This window comes from Zerene cesonia, chromosome 17, assembly GCF_012273895.1.
Source record: "Zerene cesonia ecotype Mississippi chromosome 17, Zerene_cesonia_1.1, whole genome shotgun sequence".
Classification (NCBI taxonomy): Eukaryota; Metazoa; Arthropoda; class Insecta; order Lepidoptera; family Pieridae; genus Zerene; species Zerene cesonia.
This window is the reverse complement of record NC_052118.1, coordinates 9,141,107-9,164,180: the sequence shown is the minus strand read 5'-3', so window position 1 is coordinate 9,164,180 and position 23,074 is coordinate 9,141,107. Positions and strand designations below refer to the sequence as shown.

The 23,074-nt window shown below is 32.3% G+C and overlaps 1 protein-coding gene across 1 annotated transcript in view; it reads left to right on the top strand.

The window, feature by feature from the left end:
• LOC119833489 (cholecystokinin receptor-like) overlaps nucleotides 1–23,074 on the top strand; it is a 66,233-nt gene that overhangs the window by 20,955 nt on the left and 22,204 nt on the right. The window contains exons 3-5 of the mRNA XM_038357512.1: nucleotides 1,186–1,386; nucleotides 16,611–16,793; nucleotides 21,620–21,732. Coding sequence (XP_038213440.1) covers nucleotides 1,186–1,386; nucleotides 16,611–16,793; nucleotides 21,620–21,732 — 497 coding nt within the window. The remainder of the gene's footprint in view (nucleotides 1–1,185; nucleotides 1,387–16,610; nucleotides 16,794–21,619; nucleotides 21,733–23,074) is intronic.

Genomic DNA, 23,074 nt, shown 5'->3' with positions numbered 1-23,074 from the left:
TACAACACGAGTATCTATACTAATATTATAAAGCTGGAGAGTTTGTTTGAACGCACTAATCGCAGGAAGTACTGGCCCGATTTGAAAAATTCTTTCAGTGTTAGATAGCCTATTTATTGAGGAACGCTATAGGCTATATATGTAACACGGGCGAAGCCGGGGCGGACCGCTAGTAATGAATACACCTTGATACAAATTCATTAAAAAGTATTTAATTGTTTAATGTTTTGAAAAACAAAGCACCAATACAAACACTTACAAATGATTGCTTCGATTTTAATTGATGGCTTACCTTACTTAGTTATTCACAAAATTTGCGGAAGCAATCATTTAAGTGATTAATTATATAAGCTACACTCAATTCTTGAATGACACTGTCATGGTTAAAATCTATTGATTGAACAAAACTTCATCTAATTTCGTGATTGAGATTCGCGATTGGACAGTGAATTCTTTTGTCTTTTTATTTTTAGCTGTTAAATGGGATGAATTTTTAATCGATACAATAGTTTTGGAGATGTTGTGTGGTATTAGTAAGAATGCGAAGCGTCTTACAAGTAGTATTACTATTACTACCTACCGCATATTTGTATGTATGCGGTAGGTTTTTAGTTGATCTATTTAGTCGAGTTTTATAAGTTTATACGAATGTCTTGCGATTATAGAACTTGACCAAACTCTCATTAATATGGCTATTATAATGGCTATTCCTCAAACAAATCATACAGCCGCACACCCATTTGCTTTAATTGAAAAGTTAAACAGCTATCGACCTTGCAAGTCCTACTAATATTATAAATGCGAAAATTTGTAAGGATGTGTGTGCGTTTGTTGCTTTTCACGCAAAAACAGCTGAACCAATTGCAATGAAATTTGGTACATAGACAGCTGAACAACTGGAATAACATATAGGCAACTATTTATCCCGATAATCGTACGGGATAGGGACTTACGCGGGTGAAACCGCGGGGCGCAGCTAGTATGCTATATGTATTGCAGTATATCGAAGTGCGTATAAAATCATTGAAAATAATATTCGATTCGTGACTAGCACAAACTAGAACTTTTTTGTTAATTAACGATGTATACAGAACAGCTTGTCTTGAACGTTGAAAGAAGACTGTATGTTAAACATTCATATTGATTAAATCCTATGAATTATTAATATTTATATGTTCTTTACAGCCGTCTCCGTGTCCGTGGATGTATGGACGCTGGTTGCCATTTCTCTGGAGAGGTACTTCGCAATCTGCAGACCACTTGAGTCCAGGAAGTGGCAGACCCAGTGCCACGCGTATAAAATGATAGCCACGGTCTGGCTTATATCTCTGGTGTTAAACTCACCTATACTAATCGTGTCTACGTTGCAACCAATGAGAGGGAATGGTAAGATTTTTTTTTTTTATATATCAACTGACTTCAAAGGAGGATGTATCAATTTGACTATTTATATGTATGGAACCGATTTTTGCGATTCCTTTTTTATTTGAAAGCTAGCTTTGCCTACCACGTGGTTCTAATAAAATTTGGTCTAGTTTTGATAATTTGAAGGCAATTTAAATTTTTTTTTATTCAAATAATTGTTCGTTACATTTTTATTAATTTCATCTTGACCGTTTAATATTCAATGTATATGATAATAGACTTCGTTTAAAAGCGCTTTCGAACCGTCAATATTCAGAAAATAAATATTTTTCTTTGTTTTGCCAAAGTACGATTTTGCATTATATTTCTATATTAATTGAATGAGAACTGTAATAATATAGGAATAAAAGGTTCACATTATTGTTTACTAGCTGCGCCCTGCGGTTTTACCCGCTGTTTCGGGATATAGACAGATAGATAGCTATCTACGTAAAAAATTTCATTGCAATCGGTTAATTAGGTTTTGCATGAAAGAGTAGCAGTTTATAATATTATTAGGATAGTCGTAAAAGCGCCCTGTTAAGCTAAATAACATTCGTAGCACCTTGATATGACGGTCATTAAAAAATGAGTAAAATAGTCGTAGCCATAAAAATGAGTGTTTATGAGTCCTTTGTTATTGTAATTTTAGGAATTTTAACTTTTTATGTGACACTTGACTTTTTTTTTTCAACTTACGTCACAAAAATGAAGATAGTTCATAATTCAATGGTATGCTTTTTTCACTTTGTCGCTCCGAGGGGTTTCCATTGTATGACATGAGTATTTTTGTGTTTAATTACGAATGATCGATCCCATTTCAGAATTTATAGTAGTACCTGCCCCAGGAAAGCTGGTGAACTTATTTCGTTGAAAAGAATCATTAAATATAATATTTTTATTCATTTATAACTAGCGGTCCACCCCGTGGTACATAAATAGCCTATAGCCTTCCTCAATAAATGTGCTATCTAATACTAAAAGAATTTTTCAAATTGGACCAGTAGTTCCTGAGATTAGCGCGTTCAAACAAACAAACAAACTCTTCAGCTTCATAATATTAGTATAGATTTGGTAATGACGAGTTTTTAAGCTATTTATCAATTATATGCAGGTATGTGAATGTTTTCTGTATACAGTTTTTATTATCAATTTTTAGCAAGTTATTGTTAAAATATACGAATGAATTACAATTCCTTATCTAGACTTCAACCACATAATGTTCCTACGTGTTTCCACATTGAGATCTATCAAATAACCGATGAAACGTTCAGTGAATTCTCTTTAAATGAAGCACTTTGTTCTCATACTTATCGTGGAAATTGTGTAAGTTGTGACTTCCACTTTATTGTAAGCGATCGAGTTAAATTATGATATCTTAATACGGTTAGTATTTTGCTGTCTGTACGCTTTTGTTACGACCATATTTAAAATGAAAACTGTTTATTTTTTTAAGTAGGAACAAACTACGTACATTACAAATAAAAATAATCATGTATTAACAGGAAACGCAACCGCCTTTAAATTGTCAAAATTATACAAAATCAACAGCTTTCAAACAGAAATAGAAGCAACAAAATCGGTTCACCCAGTCGAAAGCTCTGAGATAATAAACACAAAAATAGATTCGAATTAAAATGCTTGATTGAATATAAATGTACAGATATATAGATACATAGATATGTAGATATTCGTTGCATAATACCACTAGAAACGCTTGCTGCATCTGGAGTAAATTAGTCACCAAGACTAATACAGGCCCAGGAATAGCACTAAGCAATTTGTATTAATGGCAAGCGAGGAGAGGCCGTAACTAGTGTTCATTAAGTAAAACTAAAATGATGGATAAAACTGATTAATTTTTCACACAATCCATCTAATATTATAAATGCGAAAGTACTTCCGTCTGTTTGTCTCATCTTCACGCCTGCACCACTGAACTGCTTTTAAATATTTAGTACAAAAGTTGTTTGTGACCTGAGAAAAGATGTCATATATTTTTTACTTCTCAAATCTTACGCAACGAAATCCAAGCAAGGAAAACCCGGGAATGCCGACAATTTCCTTTGAATGCGCAGGTTAATACGCAGACGCCAAAGCTCTAACGGAAAATAAATCCGACACATATTTGATACAAGATTAATCATACTAATATTTTTATTTTTTGAGCACTAAGTAAATCTACGATATAAAGGCAATATCTGAGTAAAAGATTGATGTAGTTCGTAATATTAGTATTAGTAATACGTAATATTGTATCATATTTGATTGATTACTTTTATTGTTTTATGTTCTTTTTCTTCCATGAATGCTATAGTTCTTATAAAAAAATCGCCGATGTCCCTGGGGAATAAGTACCACTGCAGGACCTACTGGTAATAATTTCGTATCAAACGTCTAAAAAATCGCGCTAATCTGTTGAGAAGCCCCTAGTAATTAAACAAAAAAAAATGTAAGAATCGACTTGAAAACCTACTTTGTTTTTGCTAAATTCAAGTTGATTTAAAAGCGAATACTTATTCATCTTATTCTGGACTCTATGACATTTGTGGTATGATTGCTAATTTTAACACGAAATTGAGTTTTCTGGTTTCATTATACATGTGTGAATGCTTTATGCATATACGTATGTTAATGACTAAAATGTCAATCAGAGATGTAGCTATAATTTTAAGGATTCTGCCTCTGTATTTCTAATTATGTCTTGGGCCAAGTCATTAAAGCTGAGGTAGAACATCGAAGTTAGATCGACTCCCACACAAAAACGATGATGCTGCTACTAATGATAAATTCAAAAAAAAAAATATATATATATTACACTAGCTGCGCCCCACGGTTACACCCGCGTAAGTCCGTATCCCATAGGAATATTGGGATAAAAGTTGCCTATATGTTATCCCAGTTGTCCAGCTGTCTACGTACCAAATTGTCATTGCAATCGGTTCAGTAGTTTGCGTGAAAGAGCAACAAACACACACAACCTTACAAATTTTCGCATAATATTAGTAGGATAGGATAGTTAGTAGAGAGTAGGATATATTTATTTGTTATCATTTGAAACTTAATAATCTTCTCTTCCGAAATTGTTAATCCATTTTATTTGTAGAATAATTTAATATTAGTATTTAACAATACGTGGTCATTTTGAAATTTTGTAATAGAACGTGATTCATTTTCACCAGCTGTGCTTTAAATAAATGACCCAATTAAAATTGCGAAGCTGCTGCAAATGGCCCGCACTTCCTACAGGAAAGTCTTTTTTTTAAGTTCAAAAAGGAGTACAGAATATTTTTTATTATAATAATGTATTGATTTGTAACTAAGAAGTTACGATGGATCCGTGTTCTGTGCTAGGTACACAATGGTTTTGCATGAAAGAGGCATGACGATTAATTTTTATTTAAATATGTTTTACGAGTTTTGTTAGATAGAATGCATCTAAAAATACATAAATAAATTATTATCAAATAAAATGCATTGTTAAGTCAATACTAAATTAAAATAAATAGCTATTAACTGTACTCAAACAAAGTATTTGAGATTAAACTACGGATTCCAACTGGTTTCTCATTTTAAATGTATGAAGATAAACTTTGCACTCTGAATGGAAGCAGTTTCTATCTTGGATGCAGATGCTTAAGAAAAAAATATAAATATGTTATATCATTAAACAATATTATATTTTTTCCTAGGATAAGTCTCAGTAAATAATTATTTATCACAAAAAACCGCCCTTAAAAGTCAGTACAAATTTTAATGGGACTACATGACAGGCACCAGCTTTCAAATAAAAAAAAAAAACGATTCACTTTTTTTATGATCTCGGTCCATAAACGCAATAATGATTAATCAATTTTGCTTATCAATTTTTGATAACTAATGATGAATTTGAAAAATTACACATCAAATAAACAATATATTTTTTTCTCTAGGATATAGCAAATACTACAATTATTTTTAACTTTAATTACTTACTAGCTGACCCGACAAACGCTGTTGTGCCTGACTCTTATCATTTAGGGGTATGATAAATTGAAGTGGGCCGATTCTAGAGCTACCCGATATTCATACAAAATTTCATGAGAATCTATCCAACCGTTTCGGAGGAGTTTGCTAACTCACGTTGTGACACGATAATTTCGTATAGTAATATTTTAAATTATATGATAATATCTGTCTCAGGAATTACATAAGCATTTTTCTAGTTAAATAAATTAAGGCTAGGATAAAGCGAATTGTCGATAAGTGATGTGAAGTCCCGTGTCCCCTAGTGGGATATGGGGCAGATGATGTACATCTGTTTCACTGATCGATTTTCTTTACGGACAAGTTGGCGATCAACCTTCTGTATCCTGCCAGACCGAGACATTTTTTTTTGTGCGTCCCCACCGGGAATTGAACCCAGGACCCCTCGGTTCTACGCTCACGCGTTAACCACTGTACCAAGGAGGCGGTAATAGAAGGAGAATTGTCGATAGGTAGACATTTATAAATTAGACGACATATTATATGCAGATTTGGATTTAATTCGATTTCAGAGATCGGTCGTCGCCTATGGCAATTTGTAAATGTATTAACATTTTACATTTTATGTTGCACCGATAACAAACTCACTGACTCACTAATTCAACAATACAATTCCGATAATTGTTTACAATTGGAATTTTGATTTGTATACGCTTTTCAAATACCAGCTTAATCAATGGCATAGCAACAATAGCTTATTGGAATGATTGCTTCTTGTAATTACAATTGAATGTATTTGTTGAATGAGGTTGGAATTGAAGTCTTGAGGCAAGTGGCGTCAACTTGGGTAATGCATTTAGCGAACAATTTTCATCAAACCTAACTCAAACAAATCAAAAATAAAATTGGTTTATCCGTTTGAGAGCTACGATGTCATACACACACAAATGTACATATATAAAGAAGCTTTGGACTCACTTTTTGTATAATAATTCTGTTTATAAATTGTATAAAATGTTTGCTCGTATTCTTAACGTGAAACTACGGAGCACAGATAATATAAAAACACAAAGAGTTATCTTAAAAAATACATTTATTTTTGCATCAAGGCCGCCACTGAGATTTAGGGCCACCGTTTAAGAAGACTACCCTCATTTCTGTGGAAATCGCGGTAAAGCCTTGAAATTGAAGATTTGGAACGGTCTGTATTTCAAAGTCGAATGCGAAAAATATAGTAAAAACTAATGTTTGCATATTACAATTATTTATTAAAAATTAACTGTCATATTCATAGTTTCCGTTTTGAGAAATTCATTTTAAATATGAAGTACGAAAAGAAATTATTTTAATATTTCATCAATGTGAAGCAGTGGTGGCTCAGTGGTGAGAACCTCGGACTTCAGAATCGAAAAAGTCGGGGTTCGAGACCGGGCGAGCGTGCAGGAAATAAATTGATTTTTCAATTTATCTGCGCATGTAGATAACATCACCACTGCTTAAAACGGTGAAGGAAAACATCTTGAGGAAACCGGCATGTCCGAGAATCAAACAAAAAGTTCGACGACATGTGACATCTGCCAACTCCCGCACTTGGCCAGCGTAGTGGATTATGGCCTGAACCCTCATAGGAGGCTGTGTCTCAGCAGTGGGAACATATAAGGGCTGATGATGATGATGATGATGAAGTCTTTTGGTCGCAAAGCCCTTCTAAGTTCAAACTTCTTTATTACTTAAACAATGATATGCTATTTAGTTTGCAAAAAAAGCATGAACTTGGAAAACAGTATGTTCTTTAAATTTAATTCAATACGAATAACATATTAATAATTTATTTATAGAATACAAAGGTCCAACTTACACATGTTTGTATTTACCCTAACGCATATTACATAGGTTCTTCCTTGTTCATAAATTCTTTTTATATTTAGCTATGATAAGTGAAAGATATGGGTTATCGGAGTGGGGGAAGTATGTCAGAATACCCTGTACAATTATACAAATGTCTAATGTGCATTGTTATCACATCTAACATCTCTTCAAAAGAATTTAAGATTAAAATGTAAGCACATACAATTTCTTTTTCAGTAGCAAAGTAAACGTGAGACACATATCCCATAAGATGGTAGATTGCTTTATTGTGGAAATTTTTCGTTGAATATAACATTTTGTTTCAGAGATGAAAGATTGTAAAAATGAGGGATCATAATTTTGTCACGTTTGTCGACTTCCACTGAAACCTGTTTCCATAGTTCTCGTGAAAAGTTACTAAAATATTCATTTTTATTATATAACATTTCTGTCTATTTCCCTCGAGGTAAAATATAGGGATAAATGATATGATTTTAATAATATATAATTAATTATGAATATAATAAAGTTCGTTTTGGATCCATTAATAAAAGCAATTAATTCTAATTATACGTCATAACAGAATATAGGCTAATTTCAGGCATATAATCAATGTCTGCTTTGCCAAATGTAATGTTAACTTGAGCATTTGTCTTATAGAAATATTGTAGTTGATTCACATCACGTTAATTCATAGCTTTTAAGCTTAAATTTCTCGTTAAATTGTACAAATTAGGCGAGTTAGTTCACAAATGCTCCAATGCTACTATACAAATCTTGTTTTAGCACGTTATTATGCTCTGCTGTTAAACTCTCAGTTCTTTCTTCTGTATTATGTTCACAATATAGATATAGCTTGTGTCATCACACGACGTAATAACCGAGTACCACCCTAAGAGTGCATATGACGTAGCGGCATATGTTAGTGTTTTTTATGTTATAGGCTAGCAACGAGCAGACGTGTCGCCTGGTGTCAAACGAACCACGCCACCCATAAGCACCCACTGTTGCTGTCCTCAAATAAGAATTGGGGGTTTAAGTATCTAAAGTATGAAAAATATGCCATGCTTGATAATCGGCTTTTCAGGTGCACGTAAATTCTCTTAAAAGACTTAGTGTAACATTGTACTACGCCAGTTTAGCATACACCTACAAAGTAAAGTTCAAGTACACATTATTTTTTATATAATTTGCGTCGTTTTACATCCGTGAGTTGGAACAACATAGCATCTAGTTGAAAACCAGCGCCAGGTTCACGCCTGGTACAAGCTGAAGTAGATCCTTTTAGGCGATACTCAGGGACACATTGTTATTAAACTTTTTCGTTATTATCTTTATCATATTATTGTTTCATTTTATTTTCTTTTGGTTTAATACTTCTATGTTTCTCGTGATTCGTGTCACATTGTCACGTCAAATAAATGTCTTTTCTTTTTATTTCTTTTAAAATAATACGAACGGTAAGCAATCGAGTGTTAATTCTCTAAAAATTACTCCACCTTTATTATCATATTTATTAGCAGTATAATTGTATAGTAATATTCTTCATACAATATAATCTCCTATAACAACATCACATCGTACACAAGCAAATGTGGAATATTTCTGCAAAACTACTTCCAAAATACAAACAATAACAGGTTAAGGTTCTTGGCCGCCTATAACGAAAATAGAAAATATCCTACTTAATGGAAAAACTTCTATATATATTACCCTTTTTGTGACCTTACAAGCTGGTCATCTGAAATATGAAGATATGTGTACAAATGCTTCCTTTTCGCGGTCGAGAAATATGGGGAAAAAACCACTAAAGAATTAGTTTGGAGTTATGTTATTGTTTTATTCTTGGAGCCGTCCGAAAGTTGTGGTCTTACGAAGTTTGTTGTCGAAGTTAGTTTCCCGTTTATCTATACCTTAGCACGCAGTTAAGTTTATTATTTTGTGGGATGTCTTCCCAACGGATTATGATGATAATATATCTTCCTTGTATAGTTTATAAACAAGCTAACATATATCATTTATATCATTTAGGGGTATGGAAAATAGACGTTGGCCGATTCTCAGACTTACTCGATATGCACACAAAATTTCATGAAAATCGATTCAGTCGTTTCAGAGGAGAAACGTAACTAATATTGTGAAACGAGAATAATTAAATATATGTAGATAACGGGTCATATTGTTTGTCCGCGATTTTCTCCTGAACTACTCAACCGATTTTAATCAAATTTGCACACCATGTGCAGTTTGATAAAATTTAAGACAGTTTAGCTCTCAATTACAATTAATAATAGGACAGAGCTGGGGAGAGCAATTACTATACTAAATGTGAAAGATTGTTTCTTTGGGTGTTTGTCTATCAATTAAGCTAAAACTGCTGAACGGATTTTGATGAATTTTGGTATACAGACAGGGTGTGAACTGACTTGGGTGATAGGATTTTTTTCCCCATTAAATGCTCCCTTGGGATAAAACAGGAATCTTGATATCCGGGCGGAGCCTGGACGAGTGTCTTGTATATTATATACTTATCTTTTCGTATTACAATGCATACAATATTGTATATTATTTCATCTCAATTCACGTACGGGAACGCAAGAGACGAAGCAAAACGGACAATCGACGTAAGAGAGTAAGCAATGGACAAAAATGGAAGAGGACTTTACCCGCACAAGGGGTCTTAAAGTAGTAAATAAAAATTAAAATACACAAACAACGATAAATTAATACCATATAATAAATAGAATATAGTAACTCAATATTAAATATGATACCTGCAATCAAATCGACAACGTAGGTTTACTGAAAATCGTTACACCGAAGGAAATAACTGAAAAAAAATTTTTGTACGTCACGTGGCATCTATTTTAATGCAATCTCACCTAAAGATAATAATCAATCAGGACGATTTAAGAATTTTTTTAACGCGAAATAAGTAAAAAAATACCGTTATACCCTATGTCAAGTTCTATTACAATCAGTATTTGAATAGTATGATTATTATTCATTCCACATTATAAATTCACTACATAGTATAAAACAATTTGATTTCAGCGTTTGTTTCTTAAATCTTATCTTTAAAAATACACAAGGGATTTGGATGGGGCTTTTTTAATATATAGTATACTAGCTGCACCCGGCAAACGCTGTTCTGCCTTACTCTGATCATTGGGAGGTATGAAAAATAGATGTTAGCCAATTCTCAAACATGCCCGATATGCACACAAAATTTCATAAGAATCGGTCAAGCCGTTTGGGAGGAGTATGGCAACGAAAACTGTGACACGAGAATTTTATATATTAGATTCAAGGTAAAGTTTTGTTTCAGACATTAATCTGTTTATTAATTTTCTGTGAGTGTAATATTTCCATTTCGGTATTCGACATTTTTATAATAATTATTCTTATAATAAATAAATCATGTTTTTAATCAGTGGAGAGAGTTCGTGTACAAAACAGCGGCTCAAGTAATCATTAAGAGCCCATTATGTTGATTATCTTGGGTATTGGTAATTGGAAGCATTCTGGCATCTGCCCACACTTTGTTGATCAAAAGCTGTACTTGAATGGATCCTTCATAGCCAGTAATAGCACCCACACGTTCTCCCACGTCGCATATTTACATAGTATCATTGTATGACGAATAACCTATATTATTTATATTTTGATTACTGTGGCAGGATCACGGGTGGCCGAGAGGCTAGGCGTTGCTACGGTTAGGCAAGATACGCAGGTTCGAATCCTGCCTCGTGATCAAATTTTTTCTATTCTTTCAAAATTTCTAATTTATAAAGCATTTCAATGCTATAAAACTAAAAATTAAACCTATGTTTATTTATGTATGATGTTTGTGATAATTTGTTTTTATTTGTTAGTTTTTTATTGTTTACTCTTGGGACAACTGAAAAATTGTTGAGGTTTTGAGAAGCCGTGGCCCCTTCACAAAAAAGGGTTTTGAATTAATCAGGGGCTGTTTAATCATTTTGGCCAAACAAACTGCTGCATTTTTTGTTAGTTATAAGTTGCTTTTCTATTTATTATTTTTTTTTTTATTTATATAGGTAAGTTTTGACCATTGGCAAAATATTTCTTTTTAAAAAGTTATTTATTATTATTACAGAAAAAAGGACACTTGAGAAATTGTTTGATATTTTTCGAAAAATACTTTGTTACGTAGGTGTTGATACTAGAGATTCTATGAAGAGAACTGGTTTTTGTGAAGAGTCGAATATTATTTGAATTCATATTGTTACTATTTAAATCGTAACGACATGTCATTTACCAGCAAGTACAGGTAAATAGTAAGTCTTTTTTAACCTACTTCAAAAAGGAGGAGTTGCTGAGTCCGGCTGTATTTTTTGTGTTTGTTACCGATTACCGTTAACCGATTTTCATGATTTATTATCCAAAGCCGCAAATAAGCTTGTCACTTATTCTGAAAATTCGAAGGCAGTTGAATTTGATAAAAATAATAAATTGTATAAAACTTTTGATAAATATTTATTCAATACAACAATAATCCTTAAATACACTTCAAATGAAACCCATAAAATGTTCATTGAAAATATTTTAAACACAATACAAAGTCTACTCAAAGGAAATCGATCGTTAACACGAGATTTTATAAACAACGCGAATACAAAAACGTATAAATTCACCATGAAAATAAGACCCTTTTAAAGATAATCTCATAAACGCCCGGAAGACCATTACCTACCATTATAATGGACATATCCACAAATACAATACAGTCTTCACAAATCTGATACTAAGAACTCTCCACTAAAAGGCCAAGACAATAATTCAATTAAATTACATAACGCTCCAAAGAAAACCATTAAAATAGGAGAAAATACAGATATTTTGTTTTGAACTGTTTATCCGGATAATCCCCTCTTCATGATTATAAGAAATGGCGACAAACTTTGGCAGTGTATGGCTTAATGTGGGGTCGGAGGGCATCGAGATAATGCTGTAGGTAATATTAGTCACATTTGTGAATGTTCTTGCGATTACTAGCAATAAGCAGAAACAATGTATAGACAAATTATTATCATTCATTCATTTGACATGCTAAAGCTCAGAGATCATACCTATACGAATAATATTAAAATGAAGAGTGTTTATTTTGATCGCTCAGGAAGTGCTTTTGCTAATTGAATCATGTTTTTGTATTACATAGTCTATATATTGAGAGAGGGTATAAGCTACATAACATCATGCTGTTGTTCATGGTGGTCCTTAGAAAAAGAGAAACAAGATACACTTTTTGTGGCAAAAACATCGCTTTAAGGTACGAAGGAGATTGGGTAAATTGTATAGAAAATTCCATACGGCATACGGCATATTCTGTTATTATCTATACTATATATATAAATCTATAAAAATTACAGAAGGCAATACATTTTTATTGCTTCTATTATGCTGTTTATATGGTTCTACATAAATACATATTCAAATATGATCTTTAAGTTTATATTATCAGTTTATATTACGCAGCATGCGAGCGTCACTGTTTTTCATTCTGTTCTTTTTCTTACCCTTCCCAGTTCTTTCATTCCTTCATTCACCGATCTTTTTAAACAACCGTAAGGGCTGCGACCTTACACCTCTGAAAATGTTCATGGGAGGTAGCGCTTACCAATAGGCGACCAACGAGATACATTGCCGACGATGATAAAAAAAAAAGATAAAATTTGAATAAAATTTTAAGATTTACAGTCACGTTATACAATATTCAATAACTGTCTACAAAATATAATGAGCTATAGAACTAAACGAGATTTGGGTATCAGATATTAGGTTAGCTTCATAAATTTTTACGCGACTCTCATACTTATTTACTATCAGACACTTAAATATTTCTCTATTCCAATATCACGGATCAGTGTTCTTTGGCTTACACAAGAGCGGAGTATGAATGAATTAAATTGACTTACGACGTTAATCGCTCGGTTGTATGGGACAAACATTTTTTTGCTGTGTGAGATATCTCCGGCTTTCAACCGATTGGTGTGATTTGTTTTGTGTTTAGGTAATTGTTAATAATTATGTCCAAAAAAAAAACATTTTTTTTTTTTAGTTTTTAACAACCATATATATTCTATTCTTAATTATCTTTGCCATCTCTATAAATTAGATTCGAAGTACAAGGAAATAATTCTTATAATTTGAATTAAAGTAAGGCTCAATTCATAATAATAAATAGTTGCGTTAATGAAAATAAATTAAAAGCAAATATCTTATCTAATTTAATAATGTTATATTCAATGACTTCCTCTCTATTGATAAGTTTATTTTTTCATTTTATCTATAAAATAACTCGATAAGAGAAATATTAAATGGCATCAAACGCAAAAATGCATCTTGTTTTCAAGTATACTTCTGTCCTAATATTAAAAAAAGGTTTGACACTTTTAATTTTGTATTTAAATCAGTAAAAAATTATTAATTCGTAAACTTGTCATTCCGGTATACAACACTGATAGTAGATAGATAGAGTGATATAGGCCACTCGTATACCTTCTTTATTTTTTATACAACCGAAGAGTGAATTTTGAACAGTTTCGTTGTGGTTTTGCGGCGTAATTAGCTGGCATGTCTCCAGTACAATTCTAACGTTTGACTATTCAAAATACTGTGTAATGTTGTACAAAGATAACGCATTGTTTGCACCTGCCAACATTCGGATTTAGTTTTATGCGAGTTACAATAAAGTTAAACCCAAACATTAAATGGTATGAAAGTTTTACTGTTAGGTTGGTATAAATTATTTCCGCCGTTAAAGGTCACCGACACGTTTTACACTGACCGACCGGTGGTTTACCGAGATATTTTTATACTGAAAACTATTTGAACATATATTCAAGTACTTTTGAGTCAGCATAACATGGTTTTAACATTTACCACCGGTTCGGAAAACTGTATTTACCGAGAAGGGAAGACGCGTGATTGCTCTTTGGAAATAATATCAATTTTGCAGTTTAATATGTAATATGTATATAACAATGATACCAAAGAACTGCCCTGTGGTTCTTAAGCGACAATATTTTATGGTTTTTCATCTACCATATAATAATAAACTAGGCACTACTTGAACATTTTATCTCTCTGTCTATTAATATATGATATATAAATCTTGTAAATAATCTACTATTATTATTTATTATTGTTATGTGGTAGACATTTCTATTGTGCGATAGATTTTTTTTTCGAGTGAGGAAATCATGATTAGATACCCCTGACCGGGAAATAGCTGTGGGTTTTGTCGGATTCCTACCGACTAAAACCCCACTGTATTCCAACGAGCCACGTGTAGTGAGGAGACCACGGGAACTGGTTAGGATTCGTCCTTAGTGCGACTCTGAAAATCAGTGCTGAGGCAATGTCTCCGGTGTCCTAAGTGGCATCCTTTTCAGTGTACATACAGAGTATAATATTATGTATATCCCTTATTTCTTTTTGTTTTTTGTTATTAAGTAATTTTATTTATGTATTCTGATAGAATTTTTTTTTTATTTCAATCACTGATCAGACCTAGATGCGGAAAACATACATAGCATGATGCATTTTTTCACAAAAGGAAACAATATTAACAGCAACGAAATATTAATTGCTTATTTATCCTACTATCCTACTAATATTATAAATGCGAAAGTTTGAAAAGATGTGCGTGTGTTTGTTGCTCTTTCACGCAAAAACTGCTGAACGGATTGCAATGAAATTTGGTACGTAGACAGCTGGACAACTGGAATTACATATAGGTAACTTTTTATCCCGATTTTCCAACGGGATACGGACTTACGCGGGTGAAACCGCGGGGCGCAGCTAGTACAACATAAGACATAACAAAATAGATAAGACAGCAATAAGAAAAGTACGATACTAATTAAAGATAATAGCCGGTTTATAGTGTCATATATTCAGTACATAAATCCAAGAAAACATATTTCTTAATGTTACATTCGTGAATTATGTATAAATTGTATATGGTTACTAACTATGTTTTTAATATGTATCCTGGCAAACGGTGTTTATATTTAAATTTATCTTCAATGTTATGAGAATAATTATTATTACACAGTATTGTTTTAACGAACGTGGTAAATGTATATAAATGCTATTTATAAACATTTCAAGAAAATCGGACAACCTAAGTATCACACGTTTAGGCGAATGGCACTATTATTTCGGTTCTTTATTAAAAAATGTAATGAAAGAAAGAAAGAAAAAAAAAGAAAGTACATTTCTTATGACACATACACGAAGATATTTATAAAATAGTCACTTATTACGTACTTAAAATATATATGTGCGTTAATTAGGTCTGCCAGTTAGCGTACTTATACTGATTTTCAGTGGATACCCTATCTATTATTGACAGCGGATGTATTCATTCTAAAACTATTTATTTTATGCATATTTTATAAAACATAAGCAATAAAAATGCTTACACAAATTTCAACAAAACATTGTATATATACTACAGCGTATTCGGGATATTTGTTGAGACAAAGATTCCGGATTATTTCGCAATAATCAAGTCTCGAGTTGCCTATTTCGTTCTTTCTTCTTTCCTCTATCGCCTCGTATCCGAAATTATAAAAATATGATTCTCAGAACCCATGTTTGGCTTATTGACTTTTCTTTGATTAAAGCCAAACTGCGAATAGAGAAATTTCCAATATCACTTTAATATTTATAGAAGAGATCCTATGACAATAATGACGTTTGCATTTTAATTTAATGCAAGGCTAGAAAAATAACAGAAGCCATTAATGAAATGCAAAAAGGATATCTAAGTAGGTAAATCCTATTTTCCAAGTATCGTTTGGCACGAAATTGACACAAAGGTAAATTGATGTTCCTTTTCTCGGTTGAACTTTTAATAGGAGTTAAACAAAAGTATTATGTAAGAGTTTCAGTAGTGTAGTCGTCTATACAAACTAATTTTCTGTAAACGTACATTTTATATTTCCTTTCTCCTATTAAATCTTTGCTTTTAAGGGAAATGCCCATATGAAGGAGTCATTTCACCATAGTAATTATAGGCATATATCACTCTCTAGCCTCCTTACATATCACTTATATATTACTCTCTATCTCCTGAACATTAAAATCACATTAACTCGTTCCGACGAACAAACGACAAAAGTCAAAATCACATTTGTAATATTTTTTTATGTCATTGGGATACTGAGCTTGTGTAGTTCGCTTGATAGCAAGCGATCACCACCGCCGTCACTACCTCTGCGAATGCGCTTCGCGCTTTTAAGGACAGAGGGTTAAGGAAAGGATTGACACCTGAATAGAAGGAATGAACTGGGAATAATGAAGAATAGGAAACGGGCCTTAATTAATTTACAATATTAGCAAGAATCTCTTTGTTTCAGCTTACAAATGCCGTGAAGTCTGGACTAGCCTTGAATTAGAAAGGGCTTTCAATTTGGGCTTGGATGCAGCGTTACTACTCATACCATTCTTCATCATGTCGTTCGCCTATTCGCTGATCGTGACCAAGCTATGGAGGGGAATGCAGCACGAGATACAGCACAGCTTTAATTGGCAGAAACATTGTGAGTTTATCTTTTTCAATAGTATTTGATTAAATCATAAGGTCACTCACACATACACAAGCGTACACATACACATACTTTTACACACACACTTTTAGTGCTTATTTAATTTTTTATTCGGTATTTTTTTCGACAAAGGAGCTGGCGGGTTACTTCATGATAAGCGTTACCTTCGTCATTGAACATTTGCAGAGGTGTATATAGATCTATACGAATGGATTGCCGACTCTAAAAGGTGTGGGATTAAAGAATTGATTTATGAGAAGAATAAAAGAAGTGACTGGAAAGAGGAAGGAAGAGGATATGTGCACTCTCTTTTATAAAAAATTACCATTCTTGCATTTTAATGTCACAAGCTGTAAGAGAAAGAATCAAAAAGAGAAAGGATCAGCTGATAAAGCTAGGAGCAATAGGAGACTTTCATATGGTATTTTATTCAGCTTTTTCGAATATAACTTTGGATTATTATCAATTATTATTATAACTACCGCATATGATGAGATTTTTTTCTACCTGACAATATTTTGGTGCCTAACCAATGATGACCGCTTCCCTGGCACAGTGGTTAACGCGTAAGCGTAGAACCGGGGGTCCTGGGTTCGATTGCCGGTAGGGAGGGTCAAAGAAAAAACGTCTCGGTCTGGCAAGACACAGAAGGCTGATCACCTACTTGTCCATAAAAAATCGATCAGTGAAACAGATGTATATCATCTGCCCCATACCCCAGAAAGGGACACGGGACTTCACTTTTTTAACCAATGATACTTTAACGTGCGTTATCGTAGGTAATCGTATGCGTAGACCGACCCACTACACGTATCTGGAGAAAAACATGGGCCACACTTTGTTAAAAAATATATAAAAAAAAACGGGTGCAAAGTCAATAGTCATCAGTTTTTGATTGTGAATAGCAATCCTTTGACGCAGCTGCATATATACACGTGGGTGTCGATTTGGGTTTTAGTTGCGAACTAAAATGAAATCGAAACGTATGCAATTTACAAATATCGTAATACTAGCTGCGCCCCGCGGTTTCACCCGCGTAAGTCCATATCCCGTATCAATATCGGAATAAAAAGTTGCCTATATGTTATTCCACTTGTCCAGCTGTCTATGTGCCAAATTTCATTGCAATCGGTTGAGTAGTTTTTGCGTGAAAGAGCAACAAACACACATATCCTTACAAACTTTCGTTATAATATTAGTAGGATAGGATATTGGTAGGAATTTTCAGTTTCTTTTTTTTGTAATAGTTTTAAAATTTCATTTCACTAAATATACTCAATACAAAACATCTATTAACAAATTCCAATGTTCGCATAAGCGTGAATAATTATATTAACGATATGATATCTTATGTTCGACCTGAACCATTTCCCATAAGGATTACTTCGTGGAGTTGTGAAATGTAAAGGCGTGTCCTGAAACAATATTGAATTATGTAACGTAAACATAATGTATATAGATACCTCATAATATCCTTCTCAAAAGGTATGTATACCTTGTAAAAACAATATTAATGGGTCGAACACACTTCGCCTCGTATTGGGCCAGTACTCACCGGGGAAGGTACCTCACCCCCATAGTAGATCAGCGTTATATTGCAGAATGCAATTGCTATTGTATTTCGTGCAACGAATTGGGATGCACATTTTCTTTTTCTCACCCTCCCAAATCTATTCCTTTATTATCGTTGAAACTCCTTTATACTCTAGCTCTTAAAAGTGGGCAATATATACAAAGGTAGGTGATCACCTATACCACGCTTACCATCAGGAGTATCACAATCTCGTTGGCTCCCCGTCACATAAAATAGTTTTCTGGAATTATAGTATCTGACTCGAATACATCAAATACGAGTTAGATTTATGTAATTTTCGATGAAAACCGTTGGTTTAGTATTTGTTAAATGTTTGTAATTTTTGAAGCTGTCCATGAATATATTACACGGTTAAAAAAAGAAATAACACAACAAAAAGAAAGCTCTTTTTATGAGTGGCCTAGTTGCCTTAGGCGATGCTACAGTGAAGCAAAACTCTAGGCCGGAACGAAAATAGATTAATTCCCTGCTGGAGTTTAATTCATTCATTCGTTGAAACGAAACCAAGCATTCGAGTAACGTTATTCGATCGACGCTATAATAAAAAGACTTTATCCGGTAGAATTATGAGGAAACAATGATTTTCAACCAGAGAGAGAAGAATTCTAAAAATATTACGATTTTTTAAATTTAACAAAAATACAACGGCAATTGGATTTCGTATTTCGCAGAAATTTATAGAAAAATGTTTTAGGTTTATTACACCTAATTTTTAAGAAGTCGATGTACACATGGTTAAAAATAGATCTTAACAATTCAGCCATATTGCTTTATTCATTACCTTTTCAGCCTTTTCATCAAAGACCAATGACACTTAGAATGAAAATAAATAATCTATTTTCGCAATTTTTACAATACGGCAACAAAACAAAACAAAAAAGAAACAAGTACACATTTTTCATTTAAAAAGATAGAAAATTAACATGTTACATAACATAACATAGTGTTCAACAAATTATGTCTTAAAATAAGAAAGAATCTTTTTACTATTATGTTGTTTTTACAAATGTAAAATTAGCTTAAAACTCTCTGTGGTTTTAGAAACGCTCGTTTATTGTTTTAATGGAGATTAATTCCACCCAGCTCACATACTGCTACGTTTAATCTGTCAACTAGTACGTAGTACTATTTTCATGCTATTGTTTTATCTTTGTACGAGAAAAGATTGAAAATTATATATTTATACTGAACTAGCGGTCCCCTCTGGCTTCGTCTGTGGTACATGTTTCTATTAAAGGACTTTACTTGTCTTGTGTCTTATCACAAATGTTTAAAAAAAATGCTGATTGTTCCATCCGTTCTCGTGTTTTACGCTGAGGAATTCTTTATTCGTGTTAGCCGGTCGATGTAGTCTGATGATATTCATTAATTTGTATTCAATATTATTTTAGAATTTTATAAAACATCACAACATTACCCAAAACAGCACACGATGTTTTATTCCGTTGAGTCGAATATTAATTAAGCTTTAATAAAATGTGTGTTCGTTTATTATTAAACTCGTGATATATACCCATATTTCTTAATAATCTTGTACTAAAAGAGGGTTGATTTGAAACTAGTTTTGATACCGTTAGTCTAGCTTTATTAATATTTATTCTGTATTCCTTAATTTTGCTATTTGTATGCATATATCGCTTATTTGTTTAAAAAGTAATAAAAGATGTATATGTAACTTAGATCACGATCAAATTTAGACTTTATGCCTTCGCATATACGTTGTCTTTTTCATGCTAATATTCCAGGTAAATCATTTCTACAAAATGCTACAAAATTTGAAGCTTGAAGGGATTATTTCATACATATATTTTTAAAAATAAAAACAATTTTTATAGCTTATCTGTTGTAGATTGATGATTGATTGTGATGGCAAATAAATTTGCAGTTCCACCACGTCACTTGTTGAGGGAGTATAAAGTGTTTGTACAGATGCATGCGTTAAAACAAGTAACCGCCCACACTTATTAATCCATTACAGTAATAGCTATGATGCATTCTTCAATATCCATGCATATCCATTCGAAGTAATGTCAATTATACTGATAACTGTAAATTAATGCTCTGGCAAACATTTTTTGTAAATTTGCTAGAAACTGAGTTATAAACGTTTGTGATAGAGAATATTTAATTCAAAATATCACCTAAAATAGAAAAAAACTCAAAAGATGTTTAAGAGCTTCCTTGTTATTTTTAAGTAGGTTGTAAATAGAAAAAAAAACGTAGTTTAAGTCAAGCTTTCTTAATGTAAGGAGGGTTAGAAAATTACAAAAATCTTAATTAAAGCAAAAAGAACTGCTAAATACTCGTAAAACTGACAGCATAAGAAGATTAAAACGGCTTAGCAAAAGCCTGGAGGGACTTAGTGCAAAAATAGTGGGCATTATGATATCTAATACTTTTATATGAGCTTATCTCAGAAACAACATCAAACTAAAACCCAAACATTTATTCATTTAACTAGATTTCTTATAGAAGCACTTTTGAATCCGCATAATATTACACAGTTATAACATTTACCACCGGTTCAGAAGGCAGTTTCTACAGAGAAAAGCCGGCAAGAAACTCTGTAGTTGCTCTTTTCATTGCTCAACAACAATGAAATTTAGCATTCCGATTCAAATCAATAATCATGCGACATACTTTTAGTATTATGTCGCATGATGATTAATTATATTATATAATACATATAATTTATGTTATATCAGTAACTAAAAAGTTAAATTTATTTACCATTATAAGATATCAGAATGAATATATCTGATACCACCATAAATACAGCTATTATTTCTTTTATTTTTATTTATTTTTTTTTTATTTAATTTCCTATTCCATAATAAATAAGTAATATTATAATATGGACATTATAGATTATCAATAAACTCACTTACTACACATTGACACCCTGAACATTATTCTCAACAATAGAAATCACTTGTTGATAAAAAGATATATATATATATATATATATATATATATATATATATATATATACATATATACTAGTTACATAGTAGTAAAGAAAGAAGAAAGAAAGATAAACATTTATTTTGACACAGACATACACACACACGACAGATCATAACAGAAAACAGAAGCATACAATAAATCAAAAAATAAGAGCAAAAATAAACAAAAATTATCGTCTACACTTAACAATTATGTGTGGCTGCGTGTGCCAAAAAGAGATATTAAATGTCCATTCGATTGAGTTGCCCCTTTGTTGCAGTGCACACGGATAGTTCGTGTAAGAACAGCCACCTGCTGTCAACAACACCGATTTTGAACAGCAATTCAACTGAACTGTGCTGTAGAAATGGATGTAATACTAAGAAATTGAAGGTAAGCTGCCTAATTAGAAGTAATGTGGTATTTAGTTTAAAATATTATTGTACTTATGTGGTGTGGTAAAGACGCGGTGCTGTAAAGATGTCATTAAAACTTTAAAACTATGTGTGGTTACGTTATGTTTAATTTATTTACCCCAATTTCTTAAAATTTGGTGTCATCTTTTATTATACGCTCTAAAAAAATAATCGCCGTGGAAAATAATCGAACTAAGTTCAGCAGAGATTGTGGCCAAGTGTCTGCTACTCAGAACGCCTATTCTAATCTATTTAATTGAACCCATTAATGAGTTATTTATTATATATTTATCTGTGCTATAAAAATATTTCGATCCGGTTGCTATTGTTATAGAATAATGTATGTAATTGACGAAAATACACTTAACTGAAATATAGAAATTAATCTAAAGATATGTGTTGACTTTAATCTAATCGAAAGTACAATTAACTACCCCGAACCAATGACGTGTAGATTTATCGAACATAATTTAAATGTACAATTCATTCATATAAAAATAATAAGATGATATTCAATATTATCCGGTTTGGTAAAACAGTCAATAGAGCCCGAGGAAATTATTAAAATATCCAAAAAATATATTAAAGTGGTGTTAAAATAAGGTAGATAAAAGTATAATCACGGTTGAGTGCCTCTACATGGTGCCTCATGCAATATACAACATCTGGCTGCAGGCTGTGACGATTAATCCGCCACACATTTTACACAACTGTATATTATTCATATATCTGAAACTTTAACTACATTTATTTATTTAAGAACATAAACATAAATTATTTATATACATACACATAAAATAATTATTTAAAAATAAATACATAAATATACAAAATGCGCGCAACTTTTTGGCTCGTACAACTTTATTGTGAAACAGTCTTTCATCGTCACTGTTTCGGACAATTTATAATTTAGATAAATTAAAAAAAAAAATACCTATTCCTTAAAAGGCCGCCAACGCTTTCATATGGGTTAAGTACCCAAAAGGCACACGGGCAGTAGTGATCTCTCGCTTCTGAGTGACCCACAAATTCGTTTACCATTTTTTTATATACAAATAAACATTAAATATACATTACAGATTAAGATCATTTAACTTTTACTTTTATAGCAAGATTGCATAATTTTTATGTTCAGATCCCCCGGATTTAATTTAACAACTAAGTAAATTATAATGCATATAAAACTTGTAATTGAGTTACAAGTAAGAGTTGAATTTACACAATGCATTTTCTATTTTTTATTTTATTTTATTTATTTATTCACACCAAATAGAACTTACTACCATTACAGGATATTATCCTAATTCGACAGAGTTCTT